At 42.7% G+C, this 14178-nt stretch overlaps 1 protein-coding gene across 4 annotated transcripts in view; it reads left to right on the forward strand.

Annotated features, from left to right (window-relative positions):
- The window catches only part of LOC121541753 (signal peptide peptidase-like 3), a 39713-nt gene extending 30357 nt beyond the window's left edge, over positions 1-9356 (forward strand). For all 4 annotated transcript variants that reach the window (XM_041851033.2, XM_041851031.2, XM_041851034.2 and 1 more), the window contains exons 10-11: positions 2645-2754; positions 6725-9356. In XM_041851033.2, coding sequence (XP_041706967.1) covers positions 2645-2754; positions 6725-6796 — 182 coding nt within the window. In that variant the 3' untranslated portion in view covers positions 6797-9356. The remainder of the gene's footprint in view (positions 1-2644; positions 2755-6724) is intronic.
- The last annotated feature ends 4822 nt before the right edge of the window (positions 9357-14178 follow it).

The raw sequence follows: 14178 nt of genomic DNA on the forward strand, positions 1-14178 counted from the left end.
GCATTTAGCTCTTCTGGTAGGCTCCCGTCACTGGGCAGTTAGGTTTCCCTTTGTAATCCGTGATAGTTTGTATGGTATGGAGAACCACATGAGTACATGTATCCATCATGCCGCGTGTCGACACTGCAGGCTGGTGGTGATGGTGTGGGGTGTGTTTTCATGGCACACATTGGGCCCCTTGATAAAAGTGGAGCAACGTTTGAATGCCACATGATATCGGAACAACATTGCTAATCAGATGCATTGATGAAAATGTATGCACTCACTAACTGTAAGTCGCTCTGGATAAGAGCGTCTGCTAAATGACTAAAATGTAATGGCAGCAGTGTATCCATCTGCGAATAGATTTTTTTCAGCATAATGCTCCATGCCACAAGGTTAGGATTGTCCAGGAATGGTTCCACGAACATGACATTGAATTCAGTTTACTGCAGTGGCCTGCCCGGTCACCAGATCTTAATCCAATTTAGCATCTGTGGGATGAGAGCAATTGAGCCATGCCCTGAAGATTGAGGCAGTTCTGAAGGCAAAAGGGGTGCAACTCAATATTAGGAAAGTGTTCCTAATGTTTTGTACACACAGGCCAGAGGGAGTGTGGTATATGTCCAATATACCACGGCTAAGGAAACAGCCGTTAGCTGTGGTATATTGGAAATATACCACAACCACCTGAGGTGCCTTATTGCTATTAGAAATTGGTTACCAACGTAATTAGAGCAGTAAAAATAAATGTTTTTCATACCAGTGGTATATTGTCTGATATAGCACGGCTTTCAGCCAATCACCATTCAGGGCTCGAACCACCCAGTTTATTATCCCAAATAAATGAAATCTCATTATTTATTTATTTTTGTTAAGCTGTGTGCACTGAACTGACATGCATGATTGTTGCTGACACTCAGATGTTCAGATTAAGGGAATTAAATAGTATATCATGCGCACCATCGCGGCACTCAACTCAAACAGCGGTGTGTAGCCAACTGTAGCTGCAGTCAGTCATTCAAAGCCTATACTTTATCATTCAGGTGTGGATGCAACTTTCCAGTGCTACTACTTTTACCATGTAATGTTGTTACTAGAACAAAATCAGGCAACACCATAGAATAGTTTACCTATTTACCTAGTCTGCTTGTTGTGTGTTCTATGCAAGATAAATATTCCTCTCAAGGCGCATTCAAGTTGCAAGAGTCATAGGGAGGGAGACATGTATTCTGACAAGCAGTCAATGCACAACAATACTTACTGCAAAAATACTTTTGAACACTGTTTTGGCCTTTAGTAAAAAAGAGGGGGGGTCCCAATTTTCCATTGCTACCACTATTTCTTAATTACTCCTTCAATATTATTAGACTTTCAATTGCACGAGTGGCATCGTTTTACAAATGCAGTTCCAACCAGCGTTTCAAGCATGGTTTAGGAGCAGCTGCGCAACAGTAGTGATGAGTCGTTCGCGAACGATTGGCTCTTTTTGAACGGCTCTTTATGGTGAACGTCGGGAACCGAATCGCATATGTGAGAGACATGTTCATTTGGCTCCTTGATTTGCATACTGTTTCTATTGCTTTTTGGCCTCCATACATCAATTATCTGCAGATAAATTATAAAAACATTCTCTGAAGATGGTAATTCCTCAGTGCAGGAACAATATAGTGAGGAGAGAGCCTCATTCTAGTCCACGCTATTTTTTTTCAGTGCGTACATTATTTTTTATTTTTTCGCAGGCTGTCTAATAATTTGGTCAGGTAAAAATATATCTGAACTCACATTTCACCATCTGACGTGGTAGGCAATATTTTAGGCTTTAAAATACTATTTTTTTTTCATGGTTTTAGGTCAATTTCTAAGCATTACTGAACGAAGAGCCGTTTGGGAGCCAAACGTACGGCTCTTTTTAGGTGAACGGAGCCAAATGATCCAGCTCACAGAAAATACTCAGAATGCCCATCGCTACGCTACACGGCTCAAAGGGGGCAATGGAGTCTTAAAAGGGCAATGACATGCTTTGTAATAAAAAAAACTATTATTTAGTAATTATTTATATGTATTTATAATAAAATAATTAATAATAATAATAACAACAACAATCAGGATTGACAAACCCCATGCTTCAGCCTATGTACAATTTTGTAGCCACTATGCTTCATCGGTTGGGCTACAGGTGAGGATGCTTATTGCTAATAGCACATCTGACAATAGACCACGCCTCATTCAACTCATTGAAGGCTTGATGATTAGTTGACAAGTTGAATCAGGTGTGGTTTCCAGGATTACAATACAAATGTGTACTGTTGGGGGTACTCGAGGACCAGGGTTGGGAAACACTGGGCTATATGCATGGTCCAATATGTTACAATTATTTTGACTACATTTTTTACCAGTATGTTTTGGGGCTTTTAAGAGGTCACCAGAACTGGGCTCCTCAGTCCTTCGATATAAAAATTATCCCGTGGAGGACCCCGGACCCCCTAAGCAAGGTGACTGGAATTGGCCGTACACGCAGTTTAATACATGTACAAAATGACCCACTTTCCCATAAAACATAATGGTCATGACTTTCTTACATTAAAGGGGAGGTGAACTTTTTTTTGCTTTAACCCCTAGAAGTTTGACTGGAGTGTTTCTGACCTGTCTCTGTTCCCTCCAGGCCTGCTGACTGCCACTGTGGCCTCCAGGATCCACCGTGCGGCTCAGCCTGCCCTGCTCTACTTGGTGCCCTTCACCCTGCTGCCTCTACTCACCATGGCCTACCTGAAGGTACATATGGGGAGGCTTGATAAGGGGGAGAGGGGCGTGATGGGCTGGGAGATAATATGATGGAGTCAGTCATATAAGTAAGTTAAGAGATCAGACAAAACAGCAGGACTGCTGGGGAATCATTTTATATGACTCAAGTGTTTTGTGTAAATGTGTTTTGACTGAATGCTGACCTAGAGGGAGGGAGACGGGCCTGAGATGAACCGATAGAGGCAGTGTTTAAGTGGTAGAGGAGGCCTAGAGGAGTAATCCAGGATCAAGGCAGATGGGATACCAGGCCAGTGACCAGAGGTAATGGATGAGGACATAAGTGGATGTAGAGGATATTATTGGGGACGTCAAACGTTCAGCCTGCTGCACAGACACTATGGAGGCTCTAGTCTAGAGGGCCCGGTTAAATTGTGTTTTAATGGTTAAATTAGTGATAAATAGATGTCATTGTTGCAGTATTTTGTTAGTGGGCAACATAATATCATCGTAAATTGACATCTATAATTATTTTGCCATATTCAATTATTGTATATTGTGCTAATTTCCCTAATGTGGACAGTTTGTTACTACCTTACACACGCTGCATTTTCACCCCATAACATTTAGTGGAATTACACATCCTTTTTACCTCTGATTGGTGACGTTAGTTTAAAAGTTTATAGTCGTCACAATGACATAAGATTGATTGCTAAAAACAGATCAACATCTTTGGTTTTGTACCGTTGATTTAGTCACACATGCTGGGATGTGCAGGACTTAGAACGCAGAGTTAATGAAATTGCCAGGAAATGGCATGGAAAATTCGGGGCGGTCTCTATAAAAGTCGCTGACCACACACCAATACATGGATTTGACAGTCAAACTATTACTTAAATAGAAGCCAACCGTTGTGACTGTTGATGTCTTATTCGTTTAAGTTAACTAACAGAAAAAGTGGTCTGTTCCCTTTTTCTGGTTGGCAGCCTCCCGAAATCAATATCCACCATTCCAAAATATAGATATAAGCCTTCTACAAGTTCTCATCTAACCAACCATGTATAGGTTATTCCAAGTTTCCGTGTGGCCTTTGAATACTGTTATTTTAAACAGCACTACACCCCAAACATTTGCCCCCTGTTCTATTGATTTCAGCGTGATATCGATGGAAGTGATTAACAAAAAAAGTGTTGTTACACTTAGCGGGTTGGCGTCCCACTTCAATGAAAATGCAACCTTTGTGGTTTTGGTAATCAGTGTCAGCTGCGATCTCATCGTCAAAACTAAGACCATCGCCGAAACAATGACGGTTCTGCCAAGTTATTTGAGGAATGAAGCAGAGGAAGGCTCCACACCACTCTCTCAGTTGGGTATCTTACCTAGTTATTTTCAGATCTCATTTTGCTTTTTTGTAGCTTTGGCAACTGTGTGTTTTCTATCCCAGTTCGGTCCTCTCCCTGGGGGAGGCTGCAAGCCTTCTAATTTAGTGTACCCTGCGCGCACAACCCATGTGGAATTCCTGGTCTCTGGCAGAGTTTGGAACTGCCAATCGGCGGTCAAGAACGCAGTTCATCTCAGCCTATGCTGTCCTTCAGTCCCTAGACTTTTTGGCCCTGACGGAGACATGGATCACCCCAGAGAACTACTACTCCAGCTGCTCTCTCTTCATCTGACTACGTTTTCTCTCATAGTCGGAGAGCATCTGGTCGTCACGGTGGTGGCACAGACCTACTCAAGTGGAGATTTTCTCTTTTCACCCTCACTCACCTGTATCTCCTCATTTGAATTATATACTGTCACTTGTCCACTCAAGCTCAACATGGTTGTCATCTATCGCCAACCAGGTGCCCTTGGAGAGTTCCTTAATGAGTTTGACAACTTGATAAGCTAATTTCCTGACGATGGCTCATTGCTCTTCATACTGGGTGACTTCAACATCCTGACGTCGGCCTTCGATTAATTTCTTTCCAACTCTTTCTTTCCCCTCCTTGCCTCTTTTGACCTCATCCTTTCCCAGTCCCCTCCCACTCACAAGGCAGGCAATACTAGAGGCTGTTCGCCTACTAATCTCACAGCAACACCTCCAGGTCTCTGATCACTACTTTGTTTCCTTTTCTGTCTCCCTCTCCTCCAATCCTAGGCACTCAGCCCCTCTTGGATTGCACCCTACCTGGCAGGCCCCTCCTACCAGGTGACGTGGAGAGATCTGTGTCTGCACCACGTGCTATCACTTCTGGTGTCCCCCAGGGCTCGGTTCTAGGCCCTCTTCTCTCTATACACCAAGTCACTTGGCTCTGTCATAGCCTCAGATGGTCTCGCCTATCATTACTATGCGGATGACACTCAACTACTTTTCTCCTCCCCCCCTTCTGACACCCAGGTGCGTGCCTGGCAGATATCTCAGCTTAGATGTTGGCCCACCACCTCAAGCTCAACCTCGACAAGACTGAGCTGCTCTTCCTCCCGGGGAAGGACTGCCCACTCCAAGACCTCCATCACGGTTGACAACTCCCCTGGACAACACCCTGTCGTTCTCTGAAAACATCAAAGCAGTGACTCACTCCTGCAGGTTAATGCTCTACAACCTCCGTAGAGTATGACCCTACCTCACACATGAAGTGGCGCAGATCCTAATCCAGGTACTTGTCATCTCCCGTCTGGACTACTGCAACTCGCTGTTGGTTAGGCTCCCCACTTGTGCCATCAAACCCCTACAACTTATCCAGAACGCTGTAGCATGCCTGGTGTTCAACCTTCCCAAATTATCCTGTGTCACCCAGCTCCGCCACACACTCCACTGGCTTCCAGTCAAAGCTCACATCCACTACAAGACCATGGTACTTGCCTACAGAGCAGCAAGAGGAACTGCCCCTCCCAACCTTCAGGCTCTGCTCAAACCCTACACCTCAACCTGAGTACTCTGTTCTGCCACCTCTGGTCTCTTGGCCCTCCCAACCCTACGGGAGGGCAGCTCCCGCTCAGCCCAGTCCAAGCTCTTCTCTGTCTTGGCATCCCAATGGTGGAACCAGCTTTCCCCTGAAGCTGGAACAGCAGAGACCCACCCATCTGCCGAAAACATCTTAATCCCAACCTCTTCGAAAAGTATCTTAAATAATCACACAGCACCCACCCTCGCACCCCCTCCTCATTGTAAATGGAAAAACACTTCAGAATGTAGCTATCTGTCTTCTACAAATTGTCCTCTAGCCAGTGATGTACACATTATTATATGGTTTTTGAGATGTTAGTTTTAACAGGACGTGCAACCTCATCTCCCCCCTCTCTCGCAGTTGATTTCAACGTGATGTCAATATAAGTGTTGCGTTTCACTTTGCGCTTCGGCGACCCCAAATCAAAATGCATCACTCCAAAATGTAGCTGGCTGTCTTCTGCAGGTTGCTCACTAACTAGTGATATTTACATTTTTTTCCTTTGGTTCTTTTAGTTAGTATTCAATAGGATCCCCCCCCAGCAATCGATATCAATGATTTATTACCACAACAGGGTTTTTATAAGGTGCTCGTTTAAAATAAAATACAAGTAATATAATTACAATTATTGCAAATGTATGTATTGTATAGATTTTTAGGTTTTCATAACTAACTGTTTCTGCATATTGGTTATTGATTTGGCCATGTTAAAACTGTGTTTTGACATTGGGCTATTTATCCAAATGTCTTGTCATTTCAACTTAAGTTTTAGGAATATAAATTTAACTTTCAACATTCATTTCCAATGGTATTGTACTTAATCAGGTAAAAACTGCTAAATGAGTCCAAAAACATGCTGCTATTTGATTTATATTTATGATATACCAGAAATCACTGAAACGGGTTTGCCCTGCCTAATATGTGGTAAGGAATCCGCTAGGCTAGTTGGTAAAGGCAGTCTAACACGTGGTATGCCTAGAGGAGTAATATATGTGGCTGAGGATAGGAGTGGTGTGATAATAATTGAGCCACTAGTACTTACAGGGAAGCTAACCCTGTGGTGTGGCCTACAGGGAGACCTGCGGCGTATGTGGTCAGAGCCTTTCCACACAAAGGCCAGCAGCTCCCGCTTCCTGGAGGTATGATGCACCCTGGGAACACAGCCAGCGTGGGGAGGACCAGGGACCCCTACCCCCTGTCCTGAGAGAAAGGGAGCGAGCGGGAGAGTTGCACACTGAAGAGAGGCCTCGTCCTCCTCATCACTAGTTCATTCTTTCCACCCATCCTCTGAGCAGCAGACCTCACATATGGACAGCAGTGTGTGGACCTCATTGCCAGACATAACTCCTCATTGCTTCCTGTTTTCCTCTCTCTCATCTCTTCCCTTTCTTTCCTTATCTTCTCACACTTCTATTTTTGTCCTCTCTCTCGCTTCCCTACTTTTCCATCCCTCACCCACCTCCCCCTCCCTTACCATGGTCCATTTCATTTTGTCAGGCCTCTCCCTCTCTCCTTTTGCTCTTGGTCTCTGTTTTACTACCGCCCCTCCGTCCCCTCATCTGTGTATCTCACCGTCTCTGCCGGACTCCAAGGCCAGGCCTCCCCCTATATGGACTACTGTGTGTGGGATGTGACTGAGGCTTTTTTTTAGCATCATCTCCATTACAGTTATTGTTATTATTCTGGAATGAACTGCAGAGGAGGATAGGAGAGTAGGCAGAACTGTTGCTGCCACTACGCAGGACAATGACATCAGTGCACAGGACCAGCAGCCTACGGGAGAGCGAGAAGGAACGGCAACGGTTCATCAGTCGCTCCCTCCATCCATCCATCTCTCTGCCCTCCATCTACCCCTCTGTCCCCTGAACGCCTCCTCTTTTTCCTCAACACCCTCCCCCTCTCTAACAAGCTCACCTTTCGTCATTCGCTGCCCCATCACAGATACAGGTATTTTATTTAGAAAATATTTTATTCTTGGCATATACAGAAATTATGCATTATAAATTGTGAATGTGTCCCTACTATTGAGGGGGAAAGCATCTCTCTTTGTATATATAAATGTGTACACAAGTATTTGGGTGTCATGGTGTGTGTGTGTGTGTGTGAGCGCATAGTATGTGAGACTGTGTTATTTCATTATTATGAACCATTGAATGATGTTTTTGATTTTAGATCCAGGACAGGTATAAAAGACATTGACAATGAGAACTTGTGGTTTGACATTTAGAGAGTGGGGGTTGATGGGACATGTCGTTTTTTGGGCAGGTCTCTTACTTGGATCACAGCTCGGTTCTATAAGGTTAGACACACTAGGAGTGGTTTACTTGTGAACACATTCCCTCCCATGAGTGACAAAATGGACATCGGGGAAACAAAGTTAACCCTCGACATGTGCCGTGGCTGCACCTGGAGGTGTGTCTGTTTGTGTGTGTGTGCCTGGTCTTATAGAATTACCTCTATAAAGTCTGTAATGGACCTTGAGGGAGGAAATCTCTATTACGCCCTTCAGAGGGATTTATCTCAATAAAGGATTGTAATCAATGGACCCTGAGAGGTTAACTAACCCATAGCTAGGTTTTACTGTCAAAGGTTGGGTATCCCAACAGTTATTGGATGTTTTTGGATTGTCATTCCTCCCACAGTTTTGTGGTGCTTGTCAGTTAGATCAGGGCTTCTCAAACCCCTCTGGGTGCACGTTTTGTTTTTTTCCCTAGCACAACACAGCTGATTGAAATAATCAAAGCTTGATGATGAGTTGGTTATTTGAATCAGCTCTGTAGTGCTAGGGCAAAAAACCAAAACGGGGGCCCCAGGACCCAGTTTGAGAAACCGTGAATTAGATCATAGCTTAAACAATGCTGGAATTAAAGTGTGTGCGTGTGAAAGAGTGTTTGTGAGAGCAAAACAGTCGGAGGGAGAGAGAGACTTGAATGGAAAATGCAGTTTACTGGCTTCCTGTCTTGAGTTTTATTTTTTACCTGTTTTTTATGTTTGTTCTCTGGCCTTGCATGTCAAGTGTACAGTGTGTCATTCCTCAGACTGCAGCAACAGGGCAGAGACTGCTGGCACAAACCAATGCATTAAGCTTTGCCAGCAAGGCTGCAGAGAGGAAAGTTACATGGACATAGGCCAGAAGTCTGGAGGACTAAACAGTTCTGACCCAAAAGGCCGCCTGGCAGATCTGAGACTCGTTTAGCCCCGAATTTCACTCTTAATACATTACCTGGACATTGTCTGGCTGTGGGACAGACCACTGTCGGACAGCCTAAACATCATGGACCTGTATGTTACCACAACAACTCCATCCCTGTCCTCTCTGCCTCTTTATGGACTTGGCAAAGAAAAGAGAACTGATGATGATCATAGTGATGAATAATTGAAGAAAAATACAGATGTTTTCATTTTTTTATGGAAGATGGCTTTCTATTTCTCCCCTTGTTTGTATGTTTTAGGGGTTTCTTAGTTTTCCATCTTATACTTTTCTTTCCTCCTCCCTTGCAGCAGAGGGCTCTAGCTCTTTTGCTGCGTTGACATTACAGCTGAATGGATTCTGTATAAAAAAATATATATATATTTAAAACTGTTTAGTGACACATGAATCCTAATGAGCTGAATCTAAAACAGTTTGTCTCCTTTAACCCCCCCTGTTCCTTTCCCTCCATTCAGTCAGGATTCTGCTGTAAATAAAAGATGATTCTAACTGTACTGCTCCTGGGTCCATCTCTTATTGCCATAGCTGCTAACTTAGGGGCAGAAAGTTGGAGACCTTTTTGATAGATTACTTTCGTCCACACTAGCTCCTGTATCGGGCAAAGGGGATCATGTTTGATTAATTCAGTCATACTCCGTGTGATGAGGCCAATGTTACTGGTGGTTTATATTAATAATACTCTGTTTTTGTACGAGGAATAGACGTTGAAATGTGTTCTCTTGAGATAAAATATGAGCAAATGCCCTTTTGTTACACTTATGTAAAGATGTGCTGTAATTCTAAGATGTACCACTGGATGGCGACACAGTCCAAGTCATACTTGAGGCATGGTGAAAATGAATATCTAGACATGCTCAAGCCCGATTATGAATAGCTCCCTCAGACACACAGCATGTGAATTACAACAAATAATGTATACAAAGAATTTGCTTGGGCTCCCCCAAGTGCATTAGGTTAACTAAACAAAACATTTATACAGATATTTTCACTTTGAACACTGCTGAACTTGTCTGCTATGCGTTGATTTTAAAGCACTGTATGGTGAAATAGGTGTTTTGGGTTGTGCCAGGTGTTTTGTATGTGTCCCATGATCTGAAAGGCTTTCCCTTGAAGAAGCTGTAAGGTACAGTATGTTTTCTGTATTTTTTTTTACCCTTGTGGAGCATCTGACAGAATTGGTGAGTATCATTCTATTTTCTAAAGATGCTTTTCTGCTCTGTTTTCCATTCTCTAGTCTAGGTCCACCAGAGAATCCGCTGCACGTCAAAGGATTGATGGAAGCTCTAGCATGGAGGAGCCTTTTAAGCTTCTGTGGGAAAATGGCTGCCTAATCGCACCAAAGATGCTGAGTAAGGGATTTATCAAGCACAGTGTGAAAGGCGACTGGACCAGAGTTGCGATGGGTGGCAAAACTGCTGAGTCACCTCTGGTCCTGTTACACTTGTCTACCTAAATAGGAAAGTGGCAATTAAGATGTTGCATTTTGTCTATAGAAAATCTGTCTGCAAATTAATTTGGCCATGATCTGAATATGCTATTGGATGGTGGTGGGCAGTGTGTACATCGAGATTGAATTAACCGAAGACACTTCTATCAATTTAAAGTTTCATATTTGTTACTGAAGCCACAACCAATCTGCCCACTTCCGACATTGATCAGAGTTACCAGAAAATGCCTATCAATCAAAAGGCTATCACACCTAGCGAATATGGTGAGGAATTCTGTACCATTTGACAGGAAGAGGGAGTAGGATACTGGTGGGCGAGCGAGAGCGACCATATTGAGGGGGGGCTTCCAGGACATTGGGGGTGGGGAAGGGTCAGGGAGGTCAAGGCAGAAAGCGGGACAGACGGGCTGTTGAATTTCCAGGGTCCGCCCCTCGTCACGTATTGGCCAGAGCATCCAGTAGTTTCTCCCCAGTTACAGGGCCCTGAGGTGGCAGGATTCCACTGGGGCCATGGGGATTGTAGCATGGCATCTGGAACATGGTTCGCCAAGCTGGGTGTCCTAAAATAAGGAGAAGTCAACCCACCATTGGAATGTAGGGTTCTGTGTAAAGAGGAGGTCCCTTTCACATGAATTTTCAGATAAGACCGGCAGGTAAACGGGCAACCCAAGAACTAGCCAACCACTGAGTAGATTGATAACCTTACTCTCAAGAGTAAATCAGTTATCAGCCAAATCCTTATTTTCAATCTGCCAAGAATACATGTTTTGACAATGACATCACTCATGTTAACTTATTATGGTCAAAAACAGAATGATGAAAATCATACTCAATTAAAAAAATATCTTGCTACATAATTCAGAGGAAGGCCCTCAAAATTGTCAAAGACTCCAGCCGCCCTAGTCATAGACTGTTCTCTCTGCTACCGCACGGCAAGCGGTACTGGAGAGCCAAGTCTAGGTCCAAAAGACTTCTCAACAGCTTCTACCTCCAAGCCATAAGACTCCTGAACAGCTAATCATGGCTACCCGGACTATTTGCAATGCCCCCCCACCCCGACCCTATTTTTTACGCTGCTGCTACTCTGTTAATTATTTATGCATAGTCACTTTAACTCTACCCACATGTACATATTACTTCAACTACCTCAACCTAGCCGTTGCCCCCGCACATTGACTCTGCACCGGTACCCCCCTGTATATATAGCCTCCCTACTGTTATTTTATTTTACTTCTGCTCTTTTTTTCTCAACACTTTTTTTTGTTTTATTTTACTTTTTTATTTAAAAAAAATGCACTGTTGGTTAAGGGCTGTAAGTAAGCGTTTCACTGTAATGTCTGCACCTGTTGTATTCGGCGCATGTGGCCAATAAAATTTGATTTGATAATTACAGAACAAGCGTATTTGTTATTCAGTATTAACATTTTACATTATTTTGTTGGCCTTTACCATAACTTTTGCAAACTCAAGTACTATAGTAAGCCTACAACAATGGTTGTTAGTAGCCTGCTATAAAAGTGTGTATGCATGTGCTGGTCGTGACCCATTCTCACACCCATGCAAATGGCAGAGGTTTCTCCCATCCCCTCCGCTCCTGTCCTGCAGCCTGGCATTCCAGGCTTGTTTAAATAAGGTTTGCCTGCCCGGGCGTGGGTGGATTCCCCTCTGGCCCTTTGCCCTCTGACCCTAAGTGCATTCCGCATGTGAAGTGAGGAATTCCTCTGAAGTTCAGTTAATGAGGTTGAGTTTTCATCCTTTGGACTCTGCTCCAAATGGTTAACCAATGGAAGGAAAAACAATCTTGGTGTACACCGAAGAGCCATAGGTTGAGTAGGCTGTTTTTTACTTATTTGTAAAATACCATTCTTACAAGAAGACTTCAACAATGATCCTCACAATCCATTGGTGATTGTTTTTTTGGGCAATGGAGTAGAGGGATTTTAAACTATCTAAAGTAAATACATTTTCCATAAGTAACTGTTCTATTTGGGGTGGCAGGTAGCCTAGTAGTTAGAGCTTTGGGCCAGTAACTGAAAGGTCGCTGATTTGAATACCCGAGCCGACAATGTGAAAAATCTGTCTGTGCACTTGAGCCAGGCACCTAACCCTAATTTGGTCCAGGCGTGCCATACTACTATGGCTGACCCTTTAAAACAACACATTTCACTGCACCTATCTGGTGTGTGACAATAAAACATTTCTTTATTGTTCAAACCATTACAGTAAAATAAATTAAATGAACAATTTTAATTGATTAAATTACAATGACTTGTATAGTATAATGTCCATCTTTTGCTTTGATACAAATGCAATGGGATTGACTAAACAAGTAAAATCATTGCATTACCAGTTACTCCTGTAGACAAAGTAACTACTATCATTTGGTCAATTACACAGTCAGTTTGATTAACTTTTGAACAACACTTCCCAAACACTTCCTGCCCAACTTCACCGTTCAACCATGACTACATTACAAAGTAACACTCCCAAGCACCTGGTGAAACGGAGGTAGGTGTTTTCTGTCGCGCTGAGCTTCAGAACCCCTCCATATGGTTGGAGACGCTGTAAAAGGCAGTGCCACCCACACAGCTGGAATGTCTACTCTAAGTACTAGAGGTGGGGTCTACACTCTGTGTGAGAAAAGATGGGGAACACCCCACCCCCACACCGCCCATACACACACAAAAAAAAACGAATCCATTAACCTTTTTTGGTGGGAAGTTATCAATGACTATCCATCACAGTTGTTTGCCTTTCTCCTGATGAGAGGGAATCTGAAGAGAGACTGTAGATGGGGGGTTGGGAGAGGTTAAAGGGCAGAGGAAGAAGGGAGGTACATTTTCTGAGGAAGGGAGTTTGGAAAAATAGGGAACAATAACTCCCATGTTTAAAAGGATCCTCTCAGCCCACATGAGACCTCACAGTTGAGAGTTTAGAATCAAAGCATGGAAAAGGGACTGGCTGTTTATTGCACAACATTTTTCAGGATTCACACTCTCCAAACATGCTATTGGATTAGGCTGTTAATTATTGGCTAGGGTGTATTTTTATTTTCTTACAAATAAATCCATTACCAAAATAGGTAAAGTACATCAAGATATAATTTCAATGTATTGAACTGTACGTATATAGGACAATGCTAAAGCCGGGTAGGTGTTTATACCCATTTCCCTCTATTTGTAATGCACAAATAGCAGGGAATGTCTATCCATAGTGTCACCAACCATTGAAGACAGACTCTTGGCAAATATTTGCCATACAGTCTACATTGAACCTTGAATATGTTTGCAACCGTTTGTTTTTCAACATCTGTTAGAACAGTATTTTGCCTAAATATTGAAAATATCAATTACCAGTTTTATTCTAGATCTGCCTTTTGAATATTAAACCTTGAGGGTAATTATTTAGTTTGGTTGTAAGGAAACCCATCAGAAACGCTGTGATATGATGTTGGAAAACACTTATTTCGTTATCTTAAAATATTTAATATCTATTATTTTGGGAAGGATATTCCTTTTCAATCAAATACAATTGCCCTTCCAAAAAAACAAGGTAAGTCTGTTCTCTCTTGAAGTTTGTTTTGAGTTAAACATTACATTAACATTTTAATTATTTCATCAAGTAATATTCTGAATATATCAAAAGAGGCATGTTGTTTTCAATGAAAGTACTCAAGAACATCTTTAGTAAAATGCTTCTATCACATCAAGGAGTTTAAATTAAACTTTTCATGTTCATTCTTGATCCTTGATCACATGAATGAAATCAGTATACATTTATGAATGAAGAGCTAAAGATGTAATAGCAATGGGAAGACATTAATGAATGAAACTGTCTTGCTTGAAAACCTGTACAAGACAATACAAGTA

This window comes from Coregonus clupeaformis, chromosome 27 (genome assembly GCF_020615455.1).
Source record: "Coregonus clupeaformis isolate EN_2021a chromosome 27, ASM2061545v1, whole genome shotgun sequence".
In the NCBI taxonomy this organism is placed as follows: Eukaryota; Metazoa; Chordata; class Actinopteri; order Salmoniformes; family Salmonidae; genus Coregonus; species Coregonus clupeaformis.